General features: G+C 50.8%; 1 protein-coding gene across 2 annotated transcripts; it reads left to right on the top strand.

The window, feature by feature from the left end:
* The first annotated feature begins 1,848 nt into the window (after nt 1–1,848).
* Nucleotides 1,849–25,656, top strand: NRROS (negative regulator of reactive oxygen species). 2 transcript variants are annotated; one of them, XM_057739354.1, is made up of 3 exons: nt 1,849–1,937; nt 19,769–19,889; nt 23,619–25,656. In XM_057739354.1, exons 2-3 carry the CDS (start codon nt 19,782–19,784, stop codon nt 25,569–25,571), a joined length of 2,061 nt encoding a protein of 686 aa, XP_057595337.1. In that variant the 5' UTR covers nt 1,849–1,937; nt 19,769–19,781; the 3' UTR covers nt 25,572–25,656. The 2 variants fall into 2 exon arrangements, with proteins under 2 accessions (XP_057595337.1, XP_057595336.1); XM_057739353.1 differs by lacking the exon at nt 1,849–1,937 and having other exon boundaries at nt 19,644–19,889.
* The last annotated feature ends 74 nt before the right edge of the window (nt 25,657–25,730 follow it).

Raw genomic sequence — 25,730 nt, 5'->3', positions numbered from 1 at the left:
CCTCATACTACAGAGCCCATGCACTCTGGAACCCGCGTGCTGCAGTGAAGATCCTGTGTGCTGCAACTGAGACCCAGAGCAGCTAAAAAAATAAAAAAGAAAAGAAAGAAAAAGAAAGGAAGAAAGAAAAGAAAAGAAAAGAAAATTCTACAGAGACCCTCGATGTGTAAAACATTTAAAAGCGGAGTTGCTTGGGATAAGGAGGGGGTGGAGTGCCCGGAGTCGCACCAGACAGTCCTTAGAAGCCCTGAACCTGCTGAACCTGGTTTTAATCCGCTGATCCGGGTAAGAGGCAACGGCAAGCCATGAAAGGGCTGTGAGCAGGGAGTGAGATGATCCAATCTATATTCAGAAGGATGCTCGTGGCTTCTGGGTAGAATCTACTTTGGAGGCAGGGAACCCAGTTTATAAGCAGGCTCCAGACGTGACCCAGACTTGAGTTGATGAGGTCTAAGACCGAGGAAAGTGGCAGCAAGGATGACGAGGAGGTTTGGATTCAAGAAACATTTCTGAATTAGAATCACCAGAGATGGGTAACCAATGGAACAGCAGGGGTGGGGTCTGCAGGGGCGGGAGGCATGCGGTGAAGAGTGGTAGCCGAACAGGGGGAGAAACTGGCCAGGCCAAAGGATGAGTTCAGTGTAGACACGGTGTTTCAGCCACTCTGGGACGCTGACCAGCAGACAGTTAAAGAGAATGCTGCAGCTAGAAATTACAGTCTGGGAACAATCAACAGACGGGTCGACAGAAAAGACATGGGAGCAGAAAGTGTGTGTACCACGAGAAGAAAAGGCCTAAAAGACAACTTTGGCTTGCGACAATCTGACTTTGATTTAGTGTTTTTCATGAGAGTTATTATCACCATTACGAATGACTATTTTAGGGAGCAGAGACCGTTTCCTGGGTGTCTGGGGCAGGCAGGACTTGCTCCTGTTCTCTTAGGAGGAGGAGGATGCAATACGGAATCCCGCATCCCAGCCCTGGAGGAGGCTTCGGCGCTCCAGACCGGATGGAGATCCTGGCTCCGACTCCCCGAGGGCGCTTGTCCGCACTGCTCTCCCCTCATGCCGCAGGCCCCGCGTAGGCTTTGGCTTCTCCCCTGGACGGTAAGCCTTTGGAGGACACGAGCTATGCACAGAAAGCGCGCGGCCTGGTGCCTGACACACCCCTGCGATGGCGGCCGCTATGAATTCAGTGATTCTCTTGACGTCTTGGCAACAGCCAGCAGGGAATGTTGCACACGTCAGGTACAAAACGTTCACCCATGCTGCCTGTGGTCCCGCAGCCCGTGGCACCCACAAGGCAATTCCCGTTTCTGCGCTGGAGGAAAGACGCGCTCTCCAACTGGGGAGCGTGGACTCTACCCGTGCTCAGCGTCCGCCCTCGCTCGACCCTGGGACACGACCTCCAAGAGCAGTTTCTGGGTCGGCAGAGCTCGCGGCGAGGGCGCCCAGCTCCGCAGCCCCTCAAAGCCCGGCAGGCGGGAGGGCAGGAGCGCGCCGGGCCGTGGCGCGGGCGCCCGGCGGGTGGGCAGGTGACGGGGCCGCCCCCCCATCCCGGTGGGCAGGTGCCGGGGCCGCCCCCCCATCCCAGTAGGCAGGTCCCCGAGGTCGCCCCCCCCCCCGGTGGGCAGGTGCCCGGGGCCGCCCCCCCATCCCAGTAGGCAGGTCCCCGAGGTCGCCCCCCCCCCGGTGGGCAGGTGCCCGGGGCCGCCCCCCCCCCGCGCCCCCGCCCCCCGCGCGGCACTTCCCCCGGAGATGCTGCGCCCGGGCCGCGCGGGGCCGCGGCGCGTTCTCCATGTGACTGCAGTTTCCGTCCGTCCCTTCCGCCGGCGCTAAAATAGGCTGATGCCCCGGAGGGAGCCGGCCGCCGTCGAGGAGCAGGCGCGGGCCCCGGAGAGGATGCGCCCCGCGGAGCCGCCTGGGCCTGCGGGAGCCGTGAGTACCGCCGCGGGGCGCGGGGCGCGGGGCGCGGGGCGGGCGGGGGGCTCCGGGCGCGGCCTCCCGGGGGTGGGGGGGGGGGCTGGGGGGCGTGCGGCGGGCGGACAGCGAGGCGCCGGGGCCGGACCCGTGTGGCTCCTGGCCCCGAGCCTCGGCGTCTCCGTCTGCGCCGGGGCACCCGCGCCGCGCGCTCCGTGGGCCGGGCGCCCGGGAGCCGCGAGGCCGCCCCGCGCGGTGGGCCGAGCCCGCGGCTCCCCCGCGACGGCGCCTGCGCGGGGTCCTCCCGGGGCCGGCGAGGCGCGGGCGCGGAGACGGCGAGGCCGCTTCCCCGGGTCCCGCCACCCGCAGCCGCGGCCTGCAGGCCGGCGCCCGGGCCTCTGCGGGCCGCCCGTCTGGGGCTCCGCGCGCCCCCGCCTGCGGCCGCCGCGGACAGCGGGGAGGAGCCGCCCGCCGGCCGCCCGCGCGCTGCCCCCGAGGGCGGGCCCGCGTGCCCAGCGGCGGCCGGGACTGCCGGAGGCCGAGGCAGCGTCCCGGGAGCGGGGCCCCTCGTCCGGCTGGTCCGGGGGAGCGCGGGGACCCCACGCGCGGGCGCTGCCGGCGAGGGGCTCGGGGGGCAGAACCGCCCGCAGCTTATTTATAGAGCTGGCCTTCCGAGGTCCCCTGTGCGCCCGTCGCCTGCTGGCTGTGCCGTGCAGACCCCGTCTGTGGATGGTGGCGGTTTACTGGGTTTTATAGCCCTGAGACTTCGTTTCCTCACACACCACATAGCTGTGTACACGTGTGTCTGAGACTCCCTAGAGGGGATTAGAGAATCAGGGCTGGGAGGTGGTGCTGGGGGTGGGGGAGCCTCAACCCCTCTCTTTAGGTTCAACAGAGACCCAAACCCCTTTCCCAGAGAGGGTGATCTCATCTAATGGGTGCCCTCATGGGAACGCCATGAAAACTCTCCTGAACCTGATCACATGGAGTCCGTAAACCCCTCACCCAAGAGCGGGAGGCGCCCAATCCCAGTGCGGGCTCCTGGTAACCGTCCCAGGGCCGGTGTTAGGGATACGTGGGCCTGTCTGTCTCTAGCCTTTTGGATTCTTTTGAAAGAGTGGTGCTAGGACTGCTTGTAACCTGTGTCTGGCTGTAGTGTGCGGCCACATCACAAAGTGTGAGCTGGACCCTGGGATGGAGCGCCGGGGTGCCCCACGTCATGCTCAGACCCACGCTGTAACCACATACCTTAGGGGAGGGTGGGCTTTCACCCATGACTGAAAAACATCATCTTTCTTAGGACATGCTTGTATGGTCAGTGATGCTCACTGGTATAGCTGCACCGTAGTGACAAAGATTTTTCTTTATTATATGCATTTCCCCCAAAATTATTCTTCTCAGCCTCATCATCAAAGGAAGGTGATGTGTTCAGTATGTGCGGGTTTCTGGGCTAGGTTTGGTGATGATCTCTGAAAGCACAGAGAGGTGAGGAGAGGGAAAAAGGACACTGATCTTATCAGGCCTCACAAACTTGAGTTTAGGGGTTGTTTAGTTGCAAAAGAAAAAACCTAACTGAGCTTGGTTTCAGGGGAAAAAAAAAAAGATGATTTATTGTTTCAAAGAACCAAAAAGTCTATGGGGAATAGCTTCAGGCATGGCTGGATCTGGGTGCTCACACATTGCCCGGCCTCCATCTATCTCCATCCCTCAGCTTTGTTTTCCTCTGTGTAGGCTTCATTTTCAGGCAGATCCTAAAGTTGTTGACAAAGATGGCTGCCTGCAGCTCTAAGCTGAATTCCCACCAGTTTGGCATCTGAAGCAGGAAGAGAAAGCCTCTTTTCTAATAGTCCTAGCAAAAATCTTTAGATTGATTCTCATGGGCTTGGCATCTGTGCTGTGCTTGATGTAAACCAATCACTATGGTTAAGGGTTTAGGAGGCTCTGATGGGCCCTGCCTTGTTCATAGTCTCATCTTGGAGTCATGAGTTGAGGCCAGACCCAAAAGAACACAGACTTTTTAAGAAAGGAAGGGGGTAGGTTGCACAACGATGTAAATGTACTTAACACTCAAAATTCCTACACTTAAAAATGGTTACGGTGGTAAATTTTATGCTCGTGTATTATACCACAAATAAGACATTTGTTAAAATAAAAGGAAGAAAGAAAAGAAAGGAAGGGGTGGTTTCCTCAAAGGGGAATTGAGGAGCTGTTACCAGAAGGAGAAATGAACATGGGTAGGCAACATCTACTGATTTCCAGAGTGAATGGAGGCAGAGGCTGAGACCAAACCACACGTGTCTTCTCACTTCAATGCGTGAGTGATTTCAGGCTGAAGAAAGGGCGTAAAGGAGGAAGTCGAACCCTGTCGTGGTTCTCACCAGCGAGGTGGGTGTGAGGAGCGGGGCTGGTGCCCGTGATGGCTAAACGTGGCCACACAGCCCTGTGAGGACACGGGGACCCCCCCCCCCCTCCAGCCTTAACCCTCAGGGGTCGCCTTGGTCAGGTGCTGTGCTGTGTGCCCCAAGAAATTTCTGGTACCCCTTCCAGGAGAGAAGAGAATCGGGAGGGGATGTTTCTTCACAGGGTCGCACCTGGGGCTCTGTCTTTCCACCCTGGCTCTCTCAAGCAGGACCTGAGTGTCAGGCAGCCCAGCACCCACGGTGCCCCACAGGGGCTCATCTTGGGTTGTACATCCTGCCCCCCGATAACGTCACGTCATTCTCCTTTAAAAGCCAGGCTGGACGCTGGCCCCTCCGGATCGCCCCTGTTTTCGCTCCTCATTTGGCCCACCCAAGACCCCTCAGGTCTCTGCTGCCTTCCCGGTGCCTCCCCTCAGTGGGCCCGCGGCCGAGCTCTCCCGCTCAGCCTGCAGATTCACTGGCCAGAGGGCCTTTCCGTGCCTGGCCCTGGGCCGCCTCCTCCCCCTTCAGACGTGTTGAAGGTCTGCCTGTCACGGCGCAGCCTGACACCCTGAGACTTCTTCATGGGATTCTCCCGACGGCCTTTCTCTTTTTCTAGGTTCTTGTGCTCCTCCTCGGGTCCCTAAACTGAAGCTTCCATTTTCGCTAATGTTACTGTCTTCTCATTTCCTTCTAAATCCCCAGTTTTTTCTAGGCTTTCTAGCTCTTTTTGCAGAACCTCCAAAAGGCCCTCATCTTTGTCATATGTACAGCCCGTGGCATTGACAGGGCATCTTATCCCCAGAGAAGGCCACAGCCTCATGGACACGCGGGGGTGCTATTCAGAATATCAGACACCGCACGGAACGGGCACCGACCAAACAGAATGGACATTGTCCTCAGAAGCAGGGTCCTGGCGGCCCCCCGCTGGGTCAGATGTTACCTCCTTGGTTGCTGGATCATGGGGGAGAGGGGACTGGGAATTTCAAGAGAGGGGCCAGGCAGCTGGGTGGGGGCTCATGGGACACTTATTTACCAACAAGTACTTACCCGTGCAACCCAGCTGAACGTTCACCCAACATATATTCCTCCCAGGCAGGTGCACATCCAGCACCTCCTACCTGGGCCAGAACTCAGCTCTGCTTTTGGCTTCACTGTCTACAAGCTGTGAGACGTAAGCAGTTCACGTTGGCCTTGTTCAGTCTTGGATGCCCCATCTGTAGCTTGCGGACCGTAAGCAAGGCCTCTCGCGTCGATATCTGTGCACCAGGGTTCATAGCAGTGTTACTCCCAGCGGCCAAAAGGTACGAGCAACCTTTTGGAGAAACAAAATGCGGTCTGTACATTATTCAGTCATAGAAAGGAATGAATTTCTGATGCATGCTCTAACGTGGAGGGACCTTGAAACCATCGTGCTAAATGAAGTAATCCAGGCAGAGAAGGACAGGTATTGTATGATCCCACTTATGTGAGGTACCTAGAATAGGCAAATGTGTAGAAAAAGAACAGTGGTTCCGGGGGGCTGAGGGGAGGGAAGAATGGGGAGTTGTTTGATGGGATGGAATTTCAGTTTGGGATGATCGAACACTTCTAGAAAGGATAATGGTGAGATTGCACAGCAGTGTGAACATATTTAATTCTACTGAATTGTACATTCAAAAAGGGTTAAAATGGTAAATCACATGTATATTTTACAACAACTAAAAATGGAGATAATTCCTACTATGTAGAACTGTTGCAAGTATTAAGTGAGGTCAAATATCTGTAAGAAGCCTTCGCAACCTCAAGTGCTATTATTATTATTATTATTAACCGGTAGCATTAACTTATAATCCAATTGTTTTGGCTTTATCCAGGAACTCCCTAAAAAGCATTATTATTTCGGGCGGGGGGGGGGGGGGGCGTTAAAAAAATCACATTACTTCCATTCCTCTGAGAATTCAAATAAGCGTTAGAAAAAAAAAATTAGCCTTAGAACAGGTGGCCCACCTTGCTAGTATAATTTGAGGGATTTTTAAAAGGGCAAAATTCTCTCTCCTAGTGCCCTGAAACTACATCATAAACCTTTTATTATTTTTCATTATTACCTGTGTAAATGCCTATTAAAGAGAATGCATTAATGAGGGTATCAGTTATCCACTCATTCGTATGAACTGCTTTCCTGCTAATTCTGGCTGAGAACACTAAGGCAGTGACTATCAAATCTTTTTTTTTTTTCTTACAAGACAGGAATTTTTTTTTCCAAATAAAATAGCTGACTTTGCAATCTCAATTCAATTAAGATTAAATCAATTAAATTAACCCAGAAGATTGAAAAAGTAGGAACATTTTTTTAAGGTTAAATCATTTGATAGGCATTCTGAAGTATTTAAGGGGAAGTGTACATATGACCTCAATCTATTTCGAAATGCATCAAAAAATAAGATGGCTTGAGGGATGGATAGAAGGATAGGTAGATAGATAGATATGTGGTTAAAAACAAGTATAGTAAAATATTAACAGTAGAATCTAGGTGGTGGGTATACCAGTGATCACTGTTAAATTTTTTCAACTTTGCTGCATGTTAAAAATTTTCATAATAAAAATCTGGGAAAATGTTAAATTACTATTAATACCTAATAACCACTCACATTCTTTTTCATAAACATAAACATAAAATAATTTTAAAAATTTAAAGCTCCCATAGGAGTTATAACTATGTATAATATGGCGTCCTGTTATTTGGATTATTGAACCATTGTGCATCTGGACTGTTAGGCTGTGATGAGGAGGTGACACGTGTCCTGGGCCTTGCCGAGTTCAGCAGCTGGAGGATACCCGGCAAAGGGCCCTTCCCGCAGAGGAAGCAGTGTGTGATTTGGTCAAGGAGAGCCCGTGTCCCCAAATGGCTGGGGCTTGCGGCATTGACATTAAATTTTGCTGGGCTCACAGACTAAGTTTGAGTTGCAGCTCTGACGTTCTCTGGCTGTGCGGCCCAAACCTCTGTGAGCCTCCGTTTACCGCGTGTACGATGAGGGTGACACATGGACTTGCTAGGATTCCGTGGCGCTTGTTACCTGTAGAGCGCCTGGCACAGCCCTTCTCCCAAGGTGCACACTCACTAAACACTCGTCATGACAGTTAAGAGCCTGGAAGGCAGTCTGGGAGCTTGGGTGCCGTCCGGTGCGAGGTCAGTTATCAGGAACCCGTGCACCGTTTCATTCCCCAGTTGTGCTCCTCCTCAAGGGAGCCAGGGTCGGCGTTGGGTGGGAGTGATGTATTTCCACTCTGGGCCATAGGCCTCGGTTAACACCTATAACCCCTTTCGTCCATTGTCTCCTACAGAATCTGGGTGGTGTCTCCTCTGAACATCCCAAGGCCCACACCCTGCAGCTCACATGGAAGGGAGAAAGGTCCTTCAGTTCCTCTGATTTTAACACTAGCTCCTTGTTTGCACGGAGGAACTCTGCCTTCCTTTTAACCTGACACTGCCTTATCTTACTAGCGAAGTCCTATTGACAGAGGCTTTTCACGTGCATTCTCTCATTCAGTCTTGACACAGCCTTGTGAGGTCAGCAAGGCAGCTGTTATTGTCAACCAGAACCACCACAGGAGTGAGGTGATCAGAGAGAGCAAACCTACGATACTGAACGGAAATGACAAGTGTGAAATAACGCCTAAGCACAGAGAGGGTGTGGGTCTCTCTGCACAAAGGTGACACCACCAGCCGTGTAAGAGCAAGGTGTTATCACCCCAGGAGGAGCAGATTGGCGTTTTTGAAGACCTGTGGCTGTGGGGCCAGACAGAGCGCGTTGCCTTGTGTCGGTTCTGAAGGGCTGACCCTGGCCACACCGGGAAGCTGGTGGAGTCCCTGGTAGCCCCGAGGAGACAGGGTAGCCCTCGGGCGGCACTCCCCACCCTGGCTGCCTGGAGTTGCCATAGGAAGAGCCCGAAGGAAGAAGAGCTGCTGTGGCCTCCAGCCTCCCTCCAGGTGGAGGCAGAGCCTCAGCCATTCCCGGGCAAAGACTCTTCTCCCAAGAGCCTTTGTGGAGCCTGGCTGACCAGGTGCGCTGGGCTCTGAGTGGGAAAAGGACGTCTGCATTTGAAACCAGTGCTCGGAAGCCACTGCGCTGCACTGCCTGTGGCACCTTGTGCGTATCACTGCGTTTCTCTGGCCTGAGTGTTCTCGCCTCCAGCACACGGGTGGGTAGTCCCTTCGGAACGCTGCATTCTTCTCTGAAGGGGGGTCAGTTACCACGTTTGAGTGAACGTGCAGTTGCTAAGAGTCACGGGCCACAGAGCTGTCCTTTCTCACGTAAGTTCTCAGGACCGCACATTCAAGGAGCATTCCAACACGTTCAGATGATGCAACGCCTCATTTATTTGTCCAGCCTGAGGGGGGGATCCAAGTCCTAGCAAATGCCGCGGAGCCCCAGTATGGCAACCAGCTGCTCACAAAGCAGGGAGCTGCCCCCCCTGGGTGTGTCTGAGCACTGGCAGATGGACAGTCTCCCAGGGGTGAGGATGCTGTAGTGATGAAAAAACTATGTGCTGAGCTTTGTTATAGAAGTTGTCTGAATACGGTAATAACGTTGCAAGACAGGCATTATGGTTCTCATTTTACTGCGGAGAATATTGAGGCCAAGAAGCTGAGTGATGTACCCAAGATGAGAGCCAGGCTTTGAACCTGTCCCATCTGTCTCCTTATTCTGGGCTCTTCCTTTACCCTCATAGCTACCTTTCCAGGGCCTTTCCGTGCATCCCCAGATCTAAAACCCCTGGACTCTGAGAAATAAAAGTAGTGTCTACAATAAAACTTATTTTAGTTATTACTCAGTGATATTCTTTTCTTCCATTGACTCCAAACATGAGCTTTTTAAGCACACTCACAATCATCTCAATTCTAAGTAGCTGTAAGAAATGCTCTATTTTAGTGATATTTGGCTCTGATTATGACATATATTTTAATTTTTAACTAAAAATAGATTGTTTCTATTCTTTAAAAACTTGTCTTTTTTTTGCGGTGGGGGGAGGGCTGAGTTGGGTTTTAGTTGTGGCAGCCGGGATCTTTCCTTGCAGCGCGCAGACTCCTCCCTAGTTGCGGCGTGCGGGTTTTCTCTTCTCTGGTCGTGACGCACAGGCTCCAGGGTGCATGGGTGCTGCAGTTTGTGGCACGCAGGCCCTCTAGTTGAGGCGCGCAAGCTCAGTAGTTATGGTCTGTGGGCCTAGTTGCTCCAAGGCATGGGGGATCTTCGTTCCCCGACCAGGGATCGAACCCGCGTCCCCTGCATCGCAGGACAGATTCTCTACCACTGGACCAGCAGGGGAGTCCCTGAACTTGTCTTAATATAGTAATTGAAGTTGATTGCTGGCAAATTAGAAAATACAAAGAAGCAAAAATACAGACGTGGACAAAGTAAATATCAGGTGCGATTCTCCCTACTGTTGCGATTCTGACGTGTGAGAAAGGTACAGGTATGCAGCTTTCTACACACGTGCAGATGCGTGCATGTTCTTTTAACAAACCTGGGGTTATACTATACATTCTGTTTTGCACTTTCCTCTTTTTCCTAATAATATTTTATTATTAACATCTTCCCATGTCACATATATTGCCACCGAAGCAGTTTTCATTGCCACGCATCACCCCTGCCTATCGCATAGCTGTATCATAGTGTATTTAGCCAGTCCTTTCATTGTTGGACTTTTAGATGAGTTCCACCTTTTTATTATTATCACTAATGTTGCAGTGACTATTTCTGTAAAAATATGTTTACATACCTTATAATTCTTGCATATAAACCCCTAGAAGTGGGATTATTGTATAAAATAATCTGTTTTCAGATTATTTCACGATAAATCGTGTTACATTGTCCTTCAGAAAAAGTGTGCCAATTCGCTGTCTCCCATCTGCAGGATATGAGACAGTTCTCTTTTGGGGGGGGGACACTCCAAAGCCGTTGTATTGCCTATGTTTTAACAAATTCACTATTTATTTTTAAATTGAAGTATAGCTGATTAACATTGTGTTAGTTTCGAGCGTACAGCCAAGTGATTCAGTTATACACATATCTATTCTTTTTCAGATTTTTTTCCCTTGTAGGTTATGACAAGATACTGAATATAGCTCCCTGTGCTCTACAGCAGGTCCGTGTTGGTGATCTGTTTTATGTATGGTAGTGTATATTTGCTCATCCTAAATTCCTAATTTATTCCTCCCCCTTTTCCCCTCATGGTAACCTGAAGTGTATTTTCTATGTGAGTCTATTTCTGTTAACAAATTCATTGTTTATTGTTTATTTGTTTAATTTTTGGCTGCGTCGGGTCTTAGTTGGGGCACACAGGCTCTTCGCTGAGGCGTGCAGGCTCTTCATTGCCGCATGTGGGCTCCTCTCTAGTTGTGGCTTGTGAGTTTTCTCTAGTTGTGGTGCACAGGCACCAGGGCGCATGGGCTCTGTGGTTTGTGGCACACAGGCTCTCTAGTTGGGGTGTGAGAGCTCAGTAGTTGTGGCGTGTTGCTTAGTTGCTCCGCAGTGTGTGGGATCTTAGTTCTCTGACCAGGGATTGAACCCACGTCCCCTGCACTGGAAGGCAGGTTCTTTACCGCTGGACCGCTAGGGAAGTCCCAGCAAATTCATGGTTAAGAGAGGAAGCCGGAGAAGCAGATCATGAGGTCTGAGATCATGACATCTCAATTCTACATGCTCTCTTGCTTAATCCTCAATTTGCAAGTTCTTTTCTAAGTCAATATTCTTTGAAAAATATCGGAATGTATTAATTTGACCAAAAATATAACTAGTTCTTTCCTTTTATAACTAGTCTGCATTTTCTTTTATATGTAATTCCAAAATCAAAATTTAAAAATCTTTGGATGTAAAAATACACATTTTGGACAATTCTCCAGAAAAGATATCGAAATAGTCAATAAACACATGAAAAATGCTCAACGTTACTAGTCATCAGGGAAATGCAAATCAAAGCAGCAAAGAGATAGCACTCCACACCCGCTAGGATGGCTGTCATAAAAACGACAGAAAATGACAAGTGTTGGTGAGGAAGAGAAGAAATTGGAACATCAGTAATGTTGCAAACATCATTCCCTTTACCTCTAAATAATTCAGTATAAATTTTCTAAGAACAAGGACAGTCTTACATAACCACAGTACAGTGATCAAAATCTAGTAAATTAACATTGATATAATACTATTATTTCAAATGCTGTCGGTATTCAAATTTTACCAAGTATCCCAGTAAGGCCCCTGTAGTATTTTGATCATTTGGTTAAGGAGGTGTTTGCCAGCGTTTCCACTCTAAAGCTTGTTATTTTCGCCTTTGTAAAATTAACAAGTAAGTTGTATTAATAAGATACTTTGACTATATTACTATCTTGTTTCCCAACAAGTTTTCACTCTTTAGTTTTACCATCCCTTGTGATTCTTGCCTCTAGGGTACTCTTTGAAAAATACATTCTTGCATTCAGATTTCAGTCGCTTTCTCTAACTTTTAGGTAGCATCATAAGGCTTGAATGTGCTTTTTTGAAATATTACGTTCCGTTTTGTTTTTCTGTTTAAGCTTATTAAAGGGCACAAGTCCTGTTTTAATTAGCTTCTTTTTGTGGCTATGATGCAACATTTGGGCCAGCCTAGGGGGTGAGGTGCTATCATGAAAACCCGTGGAGCCTGGACCCAGCCACTTCCAGGACCCACCACGAACCAGAGGCAGCCTGGAGCCCGCCGTCTCCAGCCCGTCCCCCAGCCTGCGCGGTCCCCCCTCTTGTCGTTCTTCCTAGTCCCTCTGCTCTGCCCTCTCTGTTGACGGTCGCGTTCTCTTCTGTGCACAGGCCTTGTCAGGTGGCTCCTGCTTCTGCTTCCTCACGGCGCATCCCTCAGAAATGCACTCCGCCCCGTCTCTCCGTGCCTCTCGGCTCTCGTGTCCACTGCTAATTGCCCGATTCTCGCCTTTCTCTCTCTGCACTGAGATCACCCGTAGCGTGCCGTCCGCACGTAAGGACTGACCTCCCTTGGTCAGGTGCTTCCTGAAGGTTCTGCCAGCGTGGTGGAGGTGCAGGTAGTGGTGAGGTCGTAAGCGTCTCCTGCGGGCTGCCCCTCGCGAGAAGCTGTGGGTGTGCTGGACAGAGCAGTCCACCTGGACGGTGGAAGTTACGGTAGTACATCAACTGTGTTTCCTGAACCCCCATCAGGCCACGTGATCTAACACCTCTGTGCCCCTTGCAAGTAGGAGAGATGCTTACTGGAAGCTCCACTTGGAATGTTAAAATGGTACAATTTTCAGGATATTTTAAAGGTTTATTATGTGTAATGCATTTTAAATGTAACAGATGTTTTCTGAGTACCTTTCTGAGAAGAACGTTTGAAAAATGTACATTCCTGGAAATTTGGGGACGAAAGATTACCATAAACTCTCTCCCTTTAGGAACACCAATATTTATTTCCTTTTCCCCATTTGTTTTAAATTTTGAAACATTTCAGATTTACAGGAAAGTTAAAAGAAGGTGCAATGCTAAATTTGCCAGCTGGTAATAATTTGCTTTAATTTTCTCTCCTCCTCCTCCTCCTTCTTCTCTCTGTCTCTCTCTGTGTCTCTCTCTCTCTCGCCATTTGAAAGGTCACATAAATTGTAGACATAATGAAATTTCACCCCTGAGTACTTCAGCGTGCATTTCCTAAGAATAAGACATTTGTTTACATAACCACCACATCATTATTGTACCTAAGAACATTAGCAATAATCTGGTACTGTCATTGATACATAATATCATCTAGAAAGACATCATTTACACGTGTAAATCTCCCCAGTTGTCTCAAATTTCTCTTTTAAAGATTTTTTTTTAATCCAAAATTCACTCAAGGTACAGGCATTGGAGTTGGTTATTATGTTTCTTAGTCACGTCTAAGTAGACTTCTCCTCTCTTCTGCCTGCCTTCATTTTTCAAGACTGACTTTTTTGAAGAGTCCAAGCCAGTTGTCTTGTAGGACATCTTACAGTCTAGATCTTTCTAAGTGTTTCATTATGACTGGGTTCAGGGCAAACAATTTCGGGCGAGGGTACCACTGAGATGGCGCTTCCTGTATCCCAGGTCACCACAGCTGGGCACTCAGGATGCAGGTGGTCTCATCATAGGAAATGCTAAGGAAGACCATTTGGTGACAGTTGAGACCACTCTTTTTTTTGCTTTTTGTTTTCCTTTGCTAAGAATCAGAGACCTGAGCTGCTTGCCTGCGGCATTCAAATACTTCTCGGTAGCAGGAATTATCTGAAGTGGTCACTGGCTAGGGCTTCTATTCCTTATTGTCTGTTCTCTGTGGTTTCTGTGACCAGCTGCCCTCCCGTTTCTCCCAGGACCCCAAGTGGGATTTGCTTTTTTATTTTTAAACAAAGGTGGACTCCCTTTCTGTGGAGTCCTCTACCCGAGTACCTGTGCCTTTTGTGTTCAGGGATGTCACCATCACACGTTTACAGCCCACGCTTGTGCAAACTCTGCTTCTAGAGATTCTGCCCCTCACCTCCCCCACCAGTCTATAAATATTTGTTTCTGACACCAAATACCTCTGAGAGTTCTCCATTTTCACCTAGAAGACTTCCTTCTTTAAAGCTTTCTCAGCTTATCTGATTATTTTGCGGAGAAGATTCTCAGTTACATGCTAATATATGGATAACACTCCAAGCGCTTGCTAATAGCGCCCGTGAGCCTAGAGGCTGCCGTCGCAGCTCTGGAGGCAGGGGCTGTGGTAGTAGCAGCAGCTGGAGAAGGTGGGGAGGTAGGAGGGAGTGAGGAGGTGACGTTCAGACTGCCCTGGAACACTAGAAATCCAGCATCCTTTCCTGAAAATGAGTCAGAAAACACCAACAGAGCAAAACCAAAACTCAGGTCAGAGCTGCTCCTTGGTATTCCCAAACTTTGAGTATGAGGAGACCTTTTTATGGACAAAAATACCTGTAGATCAGCCCTTACCTGATGGTTGTGTTTTACTCTGCGCTGATTAAGACATTATATAACAACAGAAAGCTACTTGGAATCAATAACTTTTAAAAGAAAAAGTTATATTTTATTAATACAGGAAAACCTACATCCTTTGGAAAAAAAAATAGTGCACATTTGTGTTTGTCAGAGGACCTGACACACGCCTGTATTTTGATTCCTGTGTTAGGGACATGGAAATTTCAAGAAGCAGAGACCAATCAAAAGGTTTCACTCATCCATTCTTCCCTGTCCATTGCAAAAGCACGTGTCACCCACATGCCTCCTGGACAGGAGCCACTCCTTGGCCTGCGTGTGACTGTCTTCTTCCATGCAAGCAGTGCTGAGCCCAGAGCTGGTGCAGCCCCACGGCAGTGGGTGTGGAAGCACCACCCCAGCTGCAGCCAAGCCGCTGCCTGCAGGCTCAGGATGCTCCTTCCGAAAGGAGTTCCCGTCCCCTGTCATTGTTTTACCCTGCCCACGGGACCATCCCATCAGTCTCCTTTCACCTTACTTGGCTCTTTGAAGCAGGAGCTTCTCCCTGTTATTTTGTACAAATAGAAAAAGCAAGCAGCATAATTTCTAAAACAAAGAGGAGTTTTTGCAGCTGGTGAGCACTCTTCTTCCCCACTATTAGTGCCCTCTTGTTTCAGCACACAGTCTCGGCGCATGTTGTTTTATGAAATAAATTTATTTTCATAGCTTGTTGATTATGCTCAGATCTGGAGAGAGAAAAGCCAGACAAAAAGCCAACTTTGTCTTTCTGCCTAAAAAAGGAACATTCTTATAGACAAGGGATGGATGTGCGATTGAATCACAGGTTTTCATGATAACCAATTAGAAAGCATAATATCAGGATGCCTGGTTACAGGCCTTCCCTGGTGGTGCAGTGGTTAAGAATCCGCCTGCCAATGCAGGGGACACAGGTTCAAGCCCTGGTCCAGGAAGATCCCACATGCCGCGGAGCAACTAAGCCCGTGCACCACAACTATTGAGCCTGCACTCTAGAGCCCGAGAGCCACAACTATTGAGCCCCTGTGCCACAACTACTGAAGTCCCCGCATCTAGAGCCCGTGCTCCGCAACAAGAGAAGCCACTGCAATGAGGAGCCCGCTCACCGCAACTAGAGGAAGCCCGTGTGCAGCAACAAAGACCCAACACAGCCAATAAATAAATAAATAAATAAATGAATAAATAAATTAAAACAAAAGAAAACAAGATGAATGGTTACATAAGGGATGCCAGTAAGCATTTGAGGTCCTAATATTTCAAGGACTTCTTAGAGAGGAACCAGAAGGACATTTTGTGGTGACACAAAGAGAATAGTTAGAAGGTAAAGAAAAAAATATAAATGCAACACTAGGAGGGCCTCACTTTAACATGAGATAGGACTTATAATCTTAATTATCTCCAAGTCAGGTGTGTTACACACAGTACAGAATCGTGTCTCCTGCTCATGTTTGGGTCAATGGCATCTTGATTCTCTCCAAAACTTTTCACCAGTTAGAAGTTCACAGTCTCTGATTTTAGTCATATTCATGATAACTATGACAGGATAAAAGATACAGAGAGATTATGAAAATCGTTAGCTGAATAAATGAATACAGGACTTGTAGATCTGTATAAGAGAGAATGGGACTTAGCATTTTCTGCTTCCACACTTGGAAAGAATTCTTCAACTTCGTTATCTGGTTTAAAAAGAACAGATACAATAAAATAAAATAATTTAAAAAAGAAAAAGAAAAAGAACAGATACAAGCAGACTGTGTTAATGCCGTCTGCTGTCAGGATCTCAGGTCTTCTTTGGGTGTTTTCCCCGGGGTTGCCCAGACCAGGAGGAAACATGCACTTATTCAGACCCTGCTTGGAACATGGGTTGATCTGCAGTTGTTTTGTATTACTCTGTGGCTCCCACAGTGGTTCACAGCCCATGAAATAGGCACCCTTGATCCAAGCCCTTTGAATTATAATGAGGGGAGGTTCCCAGTTACCTCATTTAAATAATTAATGTCATCCTGTCATGTGTGCCCTCCATCATAATTCCTCTTCATTCATTTCCCTTTTTTCACCAAAAATGTATCTAAGATGAGTAACATTTGGCTTAAAAAAAAGAAAATAAAAAAGGATGTATTTTTCAGAAGATACAGACAGATAGGAGTGAAGTGGGATGGTTACTTTGTAAAAAGCACACTCAGCATAGGCACTGTCCCACAGCTGGAGACGCTGTGGAGCGGTCCTCCACCAGCTGAGGGCAAGTGTGGGTGGGGGGACGCCGTCCTGTGCACACAACAGAGGGTTCATGGGATTTTTCCGGCGAGGTTTGGCATCCCAGCTGTTTATCTTGTACTCTTTGCCATGCCATGGCTCTGAGGAAGGCTTCTGCAGCTACATACCCCAGGCAAAGTGTTTCTCCACCTAAATGGTTATTATGTTGAAAGTCTTTTGTTGCTTTTCAGAGTCCTTACATACCTTTTTGTTTTGTATTGTTCCAAGCCCATTCTCACTGACGTCATTGTATCAGTCAGGCTCCAACTAGGAAACCAGATACACACAGATTATTTAAAACAGAGGAAATTTAATGCAGGAAATTGGCTACACATGATGGAAGAGGCTGAGAAGCCAACCAGAGAACAGACCGTTAATGCAGAGATTAGCAAGTTGGGGAAGCGGCCACCTCCCCTAGGTAGGGAGGATACAGGGAGGAGACCAGAGCCTGGGAGGCACCAGAAGAAGCTCAAGGAGTTCTCTGTCCCAGGCAGAGAGGGCAGGAGAGAAACACCATGGATTTTCTCCTTCTGCCTTCTAACCTCCCAGTAGTGCCTCCCATTGAACAAACCAGCTGGAGGCCAGCGACACCCAGAGCCTTCAGAATCAGCCCCCTGCGAACCAGAGATGGGTGGGGGAGGGTCAACCATGGCTCTGATGACAAACAGCTCTCACCCAGCATCGTCATCTGTTAGTGGGGTTAGCCTTTTCTTGCTATTCAAATAAACTTGTTCTGGAATTTATTAATGCAGAATTTGTAATCCAACCTTCCCACATAACTTTCTCACATTTAGTTGGTATAATGATTTATTCGTTCTTCCAGCCAAATTATTCATTCTTTTCCCTTTTTTCTGTAGCTGTTGAATTACCGTGGGGATGACACACAGGAGTAACAACCACTCAGCCAGCCCACTGGTATTAAGAACTCATAATAATTATGTTATTAAGTACCTTCCTAGTTGAAGCACTTTCATATATACTATTTGATTTTCATAAAAATTCTGGGTAGTTATTTTTATCTCTGTTTTATAAACGGATCATCTGAGTCTCGGAGGCTTTATGTGAATTGCTCAAGGACAAATAACAAATACTGGAGCCAGAATTCAGATCCTGGTCTGTCTGGTTCTAAATCCCATGATCTTCCCATGCTGCCCCCTGAGAGATGCAGTGCCCGACGGGCACAGCAAGAGTCTTTCTGGGCTGGTTGACTGAGTTTAGGACAAAGGAGAAAGCATGCTTTAAATTTGCAAAAATTTTCTTGTTGACCCGGAAATTAAAATTACACTCTGGGCTTAACTGACACCAGACCTGTCTAACATTCCTCTCTGAAGAGTTCCATCCTCTGCACTCTTGCCCTGAACGCACCTAGACTCAATATCAATATACAGGGTTCGCTGTTCTAGAAGGCTCGGTGTCACAGCAGCAGGTACCATCCCAAGCCTGACAGAGGCGACGGGGGATGAAGGAAGGCAGTAAGTCCATGGTTCCCATCTCCTTGTCTCTCCTCAATAAAATACAGGACACCCAATGAAATTTGAATGTCAGACAGTGATTTTTTTTAGTATAAGTATGTCCCAAATATTGCATGGAACATATTTACACTAAAAAGTTGGTTTTTGTTTATCTGACATTCAAATGGCATCTTGTAATTCGCTAAGTCTGGCAACCTTACCTCAAGGTGGGCAGTGATCCCACCGTGTGTGTGTGTGTGTGTGTGTGTGTGTGTGTGTGTGTGTCTGCAGTTTACTGAGGACAGCAGCCCATACAGCTCTGTTTTGGCCCTCTGCACCCGGTACATGCCGGGAGGTAGTAAGTCCTGCACAGCTGCGGACGTGGAAGGAGAGCATGGGAAGGGGACTCCCAGTGTCTAGCAAACACGGATGAATTCTGCACTGGAGGTTCCCTCTGTGGGAAGGAAAGCTGGCCTGACCTGAAGTGAAGGTTAAAGTTGACTTACCTGGTTTCACTTAGCTTTTCCGTGAGTCTCTTTTCACTGGTGAGTATTCAAATCTGACCCGAAAGTTAAAATGAGCCTTAGAGATGTGTAAACTTATTCGAAGAAAGGGAAAGAGGAAGGGGCCCACGATGGCGAGATGCATCAGGCTCAAAGGTCTGTGGGTGCCGTGGAATAGGCGAGGGGGTTCACGTCAGCACCGGAGCTGCCGGCCCAGGAGACAGCTCAAGAGCAGCCCGGTGGTCCTTCCCCGGGGGAGGTCGAGGAGAGGATGGGGCAGGTGAGAGGCTGGGACCAGAGGAATGCAGAGCTGGGAGGGGATGCCACTAGGCTATTAAACTCTCCCAGCAAGGGGGCAGTCCGTTCAGCAGCACCTCCTGGGAGAGCAATGACCCTGTTACTCGTCCTGGAGCTCAGGGAGGCGGGCCTGGGGGCTGCTTCCAGCCCTGCCACGACGTCCACGGAACCTTGAGTGGCTCTGGCCCTGTGCAGATGCCGCGGTGCAGGGTATGTTACATTTCCAGTATGGTTTCTCTTAGTTTTAAAACTCTATTGGTATAGGTGTGATTTTATGCCTTCTCATGACTCCTGTGTGTGCTCACTGGCCAGGGAAGAAAGCCAGTAACCACACGTCATCAATAATCCTTATTATAACTGAAGGTTGCTTTTTTCATTTTCCCTCAGCTTTTTCCCCTATGCAGGCAAAATGTCAAAATCCTTTTTTCAAAGGTCTGTATTCAAATGAGTTCATCAGTGAGGTCTACTCTTTTCTAAAAGCCTCATGTCAACACAACAATTAGTAATTCTGTGAGACCAGAGGCTACAATTAATATTACAATCCCAGTTCACCATTTCATTCATTCATTCAGCAAATATTTATTGAGCTCAGGGCACTGCATGACAGAGTTGAGCTTCGAGAGGAACGTTTCAACAGAACTACAGAACATGGCAAACTCTAGGTGACCTGAGACCTGGTTCCTCACATCATTTGCTTCTCTCTTCTGTTGCTGGACTCTTGGGAGTTTCGGGTTCAGCCACCTGCCCCTCAAAGGGTAGAGGCAAAATGAAAATGAGTTCTTGTTGACCGTTGCAGTGAAAGGTTAATGTGTTGGCTAACGTGAGGTATTTGAACGATCTGTGGGTTTCCACTCCCCGTGGCTGTGGGCCTCCGAGAGCGGACATGCCGGGAACTGGCTCTTTCTGCTGGGAGTGCGTGGCAGGCCTCTGGGATGTCCTTCTCTTACCCGCTGCCTCCTTGTCCTCTGTCCACAGTGCTGCACTCGAGATGGAGTTACTGCCCCTCTGGCTCTGCCTGGGTTTTCACTTCTTGACAGTGGAATGGAGGAACAGCAGCGGATCGGTCACGGCCGCTTCCCAAGGGGGCTGTGCCTGGGTGAGTTTTCTGGGCACTCTGCGGTGTCGGTTGCTCCTGTCCTGGCGAGGCCGGGTCCGTTTGGAAAGCGGCTGGATTGTCAGTCAAGGAGGGGGGTGGAATGGATGAGTCTGAATCACTCTGCACCTACTTACCACCATGCCACGTGCACGCTGCTCTCTAGTCAACGGTAGAGGTGATGCCTGGCAAAGGCCCTGCCCTGCCTTCCTCATACCTGCTCAGGACAGGTGATCCCAGAGACAGGCCAGGGTCAGCCAGGGGGACAAGAACCCCTTGTTAAAGCATCTGGATGATGGAGCCACACCAATGGCATCAGAACCCCCGGCTGAGGCACGTTAAGGCTGGAGAAGCCCTGCCTCAGCAGGGTGTGTGTGAGCCCATAGCAAAAGCTCACCCCGCTGTCCCGGAGAGCGCGCTGCCCGGGCTGCCCGCGCTGCCCAGCACGGCCACATCCTTGCGCACGCGCGGGCTTACGGCAGTCCAGGGGGAGACCTGAGCTTTCACGGTTCACCCTGTCCAGGGCTTTCCGCCTATATGTGGAAGCAGACGTGGCTCCTAACAGCCGAGCACTCTCTAGAAATTTTCTCCTTTGCCTAAACTTAGTGGTATCAAACATGTGCTTGAGAAACACACACCATGAATATTCCTTGAGCTGTGTTATTTACTAGGGACTGGGAAGACAGATTAGATGTCAGGGTTAATACTTACATTCAAAACTGTGTTCTTAAAGCTGATGAATCTTAAAAACCCAGCTGGTTACGGCTCCTAACCACTTTTAGTAACCTCTAACCACTACACTGTAGTAGACGCCAGTACAGGGTAGGGGTTACGAGCCAGACCAGGTTTAAACCCTAGCCCCACCGCTTACTAGCTGGTGACCTGGGGCCAGTCTGTGCTTCAGTTTCCTCATCTGTAAAATATGTAGGTAATAAAAGTACCAACCAATAATACCGTAACACTTGGCTGCAGTGATGACTGAATGAGTTAATGTGCGAGAAGCACTCAGAACAGTGCGTTGCATGTCGTAAGTGCTGTGCGTTTTACCTGCTGCTATTATTGTTGTTCGCCTCTGTTATACGGACTTCCATCGTTCCCTCACAGAGGCAGTAAAAGATCAACTTCACGGTAGCTCATTCCGGAGTTACCAGGCATAGGAAGAGAAGGGAATGAAGCAGCAGTTCTTCGGCAGCTTGCGGGGTGCAGGCTGGGCTGCCTGCCTGGCCCTCCGCAGCCTGGTGGGCAGGGGTAGTGAGACCACAGAGTGGATCTCCTGCGCTCTTTTGAACGGGGGGTTGAGAGTTTGAAAGTCCGGGCGCCCTCCAAAGCCCCTCCTTGCTTTAACCGTGCGACACTATCATGACGTGGACGTGGTCAGCTTTCTTGGGCTTTGATAGCCACGTGGTCTTTATGCAACACGTCCGTGGGGCTGCAGCAACTGCAGAGATGTGTCCCCGGCAACTGCAGCATTTCTGGTGAAACAGGGTCTCACAGCTTGAGGAAATCCCCTAACCACAGCATTCTCCAGTCCCCACAGGGGGAAGACCAACACTTACTCAAATAAAGAAATACATCTTGTTTCTGCATGGGGAGATTCAATTTTGTGAAGGAGTCAGTTCTCCCCCAAATTGCTCTGTGATTATAATGTGATCCCAATCAAAACTCCAAAGACTTTTTTGGTGGGGAGGGGAGATGTAGAAGGAACTAGACAAATTCATTCTAACGTTCATCTGGAAATTAGAGATAACTCAAATGCTCAACAATAGGAGATTGATTACTCAGAGCCTGCTAATAATCGTTCTAGTGAACATTTATTAAGCATTTATGTGGCAGGTTCTATGTTAAGTGCTTTATGTAAACAATCACACTGAATCCTCAAAAAGAAAAAAAAGCCCATGAGAAAATGACAGGTATAATGTATATGTTACAGGTGGTGTAGTGAAGGTCCTGGAGTGGTTAGGTACCAGCCTAAGGTCACCCATGGGATAAAAAGCAGAATCGAGACGGGCTGATCCTAGAGCTCTGGCTCTTAACCGCTGTGCTGCTCATGCAGTGAACTAATAGACATTTGCCAAAAAGAATGGGATCAAATTTATTTTTATTGCCAAGGCAATATGTCTATCACGTTATTAATGGGGGCGGGGGAAGTCGATTATGGAACAGTTTGTAGAGTGCAGTCTCATTTTAAATGTTTTAAAGTTTATTTTATGTATATGTATATATTCTTTTCAGATTCTTTTCCATTATAGATTATTACAAAATATTGAGTATAGTTCTCTGTGCTATAGAGTAGGTCCTTGTTGGTTATCTATTTTATATGCAATGGCGTGTCAATCCCAAACTGCTGATTTATCCCTCCCTGATGGTAACCATAAGTTTGTTTTCTATGTCTGTGGGTCTGTTTCTGTTTTGTATATAAGTTCATTTGTATCCTTTTTTTTTGGATTCCACATATCAGTGATATCATATGATATTTGTCCTTCTCTGTCTGGCGTAGGTCCACCCATGTTGCAAAACAATTTTTTTTAGGTTAGGTAACGTCTTTGGAAGAGTCCAGAGGAGATGTAACAAAAGGTTAGCAGCGTTTCTTTGAAGGAGAGGCTGAGGTTACTGAATAGTTGAATTTTCAAAGTTTCTATAGTGTATCAATTTTAAATTACGAGAAAGTTTATTTTAATAATCAGATAAAGAACTTGGGGCTCCAAGAGCTTAATTCCTTGCCCAGACCTAATAAGTGTCAGAGCCAAGATCCAGACCTGAGTCTGTCATCTTTCCTCCACTCTCTCAGCACTTTTCTCCCCTGTTCCACTACTCTGCTTGGCCCACGGGATTGGGACCACAATTGTAGGCATCACTGACCTTGTCCTACTGAGCAGTCTGTGGAAAGAAATGCATTGCTCTTCTATCTCATCACGTAAAGCTTTTTTTCATGGGCACCTAAGAGATATCCTGTGGCTGATTGTTTCTGCCAGTCTTGTAAAAACTGGGCTGAGGTAAAGTGTCCTGAGGCTTGGTGATTCCCGCAAGGAGCCCGGACCCATCCGTCCTGCCTCCTACACCACACAGGCGCTGTAGAACGGCGTTCAGGAAACGCGCTGAATTGGGCAGTAAGAGCTGTGGGCTCCGGTCCCAGTTCTGTCCCTGGCTCTTCCCTTGTCCTCTCCAGACGCCCCCTTGAATTCTCTGTATGATCCAGGCTGGTGATGAGCTCTCAAGTCCTCTCGACCTGTAGCATCTACCAATCGAGAGTGTAGAGGAGGCTCCCAGGCTAAATTCCTTTGGGTAACATTAAGATGCCGCAGCGCAGCTGGTCCTTGGGCCGTGTCCCTGTCAGACACCCAGGGTTAGGGTCGCAGCGGTGACCGTCTGCGTTAACAGGGTCCCCTGCGGGCCAGGCGCTGTGGCGTCTCTTGCCTGATCTCGCCTGAGTCCTCTGAAGTAGGTACGACCTTCGTCTCCATTTTGCCGAGGACATAGCAGATTTAGACGAAGTTACTTGCTCATGGTCACAGAGGGAATAAATGGCAGAGAGTCCCTCCCTGCGGCTGCAGGCAGCCTGCAAGAGCCCCCTGCAGTGGTCGGCGCTCAGCCTCGATGGGCAGGCGGGCAGCTCTTCCCCCCCACGCTGCGTGTGTTCCGGGAGGCCTGCAGCGGCGAGGGAGCCGTGTGCCGCGTGAGCTGAGCTTCGGCCCCGGGGCCCCGCCCTGCTGACCGCTGTGTTTTTGGACCTAGCTGGACGGAGTCGCTGACTGTCGCGGGCGGAACCTCGCTTCGGTGCCCGGCGGGCTGCCGCGCTCCTCGCGGACGCTCGTCCTGGACGGCAACCCGCTCGGGGGCCTGTGGAACGACTCGCTGCAGCCGTACCCGCTGCTGGAGGGGCTCAGCCTGCGCGGCTGCCGCCTGGAGCGCGTGGACCGCGGCGCCCTCCAGCAGCAGGCCCGCCTGCGCAGCCTGGCGCTGCCCGACAACCGGCTCTGCCGCGCCTACGAGGGCGCGGCGGCCGCGCTGCGCGGCCCGCGGGGGCTGCGCCGGCTGGACCTGGCGGGGAACGCGCTGACGGAGACCATGGTGGCCCTGCTGCTGCGCAACCTCTCCTCGCTGGAGGCCGTGTCGCTGGCCAGGAACAGCATCATGAGGCTCGACGACGCCGTCTTCGAGGGCCTGGGCCGCCTCAGGGAGCTGGACCTGCAGAGGAACTACATCTTCGAGATCGAGGGCGGCGCCCTGGACGGCCTGGCCGAGCTGAGGCACCTCAACCTGGCCTACAACAACCTGCCCTGCGTGGTGGACTTCGGCCTCACGCGGCTGCGGTCCCTCAACCTCAGCCACAACGCGCTGGAGTGGTTCCTGGCGTCGGGGGCCGAGGCCGCCTTCGAGCTGGAGGTGCTGGACCTCTCGCACAACCAGCTGCTGTTCTTCCCCCTGCTGCCCCCGCGCAGCAAGCTGCACACGCTGCTGCTGCGGGACAACAACGTGGGCTTCTACGGGGACCTGTACAACAGCTCGGCGCCCGAGGAGATGGTGGCCCAGTTCCTGCTCGTGGACGGCAACGTGACCAGCGTCACCACCGTCAGCCTCTGGGAGGAGTTCTCGGCCGGCGACCTGTCCGGCCTGCACCTGCTGGACCTGAGCCAGAACCAGCTGCGGTACCTGCCGGACGGCTTCCTGGAGAAGATGCCCTCGCTCTCGCGCCTGAACCTCAGCCGCAACTGCCTGGCGGCGCTGCGCATCCGCGAGCGGGAGCCGCCGGGCGCGCTGGCCGAGCTGGACCTGAGCCGGAACCGGCTGTCGGAGCTGCGCTGCGGCCCCGGGCCGGGCTGCCTGCGGGGCCTCCGCTCCCTCAACCTGAGCTCCAACCAGCTCCTGGGGGTCCCCGCCGGCCTCTTCGCCAACGCCAGGCAGCTGGCCACGGTGGACATGAGCCGCAACCCCATCGCGCTGTGCCCGCGGCCGGGCGGCGCCCCGGGCTGCGTGGACTTCCGGAACGCGGCGTCGCTGCGGAGCCTGGCGCTGGAGGGCTGCGGGCTGGGGCCGCTGCGGGGCCGCGCCTTCCAGGGCACCGCGCTCACGCGCCTGGACCTGTCCGGCAACCGCGGGGTGCTGAACGGCAGCACCGCGCCGCTCGGGGCCACGGCGCCCACGCTGCAGGTGCTGGCGCTCCGGGACGCGGGCCTGCGCGCCTCCCACAAGGAGCTGGACTTCTCGCGCTTCCGCAGCCTGAGGGACCTGGACCTGTCGGGCAACGCGCTGAGCAGCTTCCCGAGCTTCGGGGCCAGCCCGGCCCTGCGGAGCCTGGACCTCCGCCGCAACGCGCTCACGGCGCTCCCGCAGAGGGCGCTGGCCGAGCGGCTGCCGGCCAGCCTGCGCACCGTCTACCTCAGCCAGAACCCCTACGACTGCTGCGCGGTGCACGACTGGGCCGCGCTGCGGCGGCTGCACGCCGTCGCCGACCTGGCCCTGGTCACCTGCAACCTCTCCTCCAGGGTCATCCGTCTGACGGAGCTGCCCGGAGGCGTCCCTCAGGTGTGCAAGTGGGAGCGCGTAGACATGGGGCTGCTGTACCTCGTGCTCATCCTCCCCAGCTGCCTCACGCTGCTGGTGGCCTGCACCGTCCTCTTCCTCACTTTCCGCAAGCCTCTGCTGCAGGTGATCAAGAGCCGCTGCCACTGGCCCTCGGTGTACTGACCCGGCCACGGGCCGCCTGCGACGTGTGGCCTGTGCACCTAGGCTCGCTTTCTCTGCCGGCTCTCAAGATCTGACGCAGAGGACACGTCTGATGACCTGAGGTTTAACGTTTAAAGCGTTTCCATCCCTGAGGTGTCCCACCTTCTTCCTCCATCATTG

Source organism: Hippopotamus amphibius, chromosome 6, assembly GCF_030028045.1.
Source record: "Hippopotamus amphibius kiboko isolate mHipAmp2 chromosome 6, mHipAmp2.hap2, whole genome shotgun sequence".
NCBI classification, from domain to species: Eukaryota; Metazoa; Chordata; class Mammalia; order Artiodactyla; family Hippopotamidae; genus Hippopotamus; species Hippopotamus amphibius.
The sequence above is the reverse complement of the archived record's forward strand: the minus strand, read 5'-3'. Positions and strand labels throughout refer to the sequence as shown.

Excerpts from the sequence above, each read along its gene's own strand:
- NRROS (XM_057739353.1), top strand. The coding sequence starts at position 19,677 with ATGCCGGGAACTGGCTCTTTCTGCTGGGAGTGCGTGGCAGGCCTCTGG. Across the intron at positions 19,890-23,618 it reads CCCAAGGGGGCTGTGCCTGG|CTGGACGGAGTCGCTGACTG; the intron begins GTGAGTTTTCTG and ends TTTTGGACCTAG.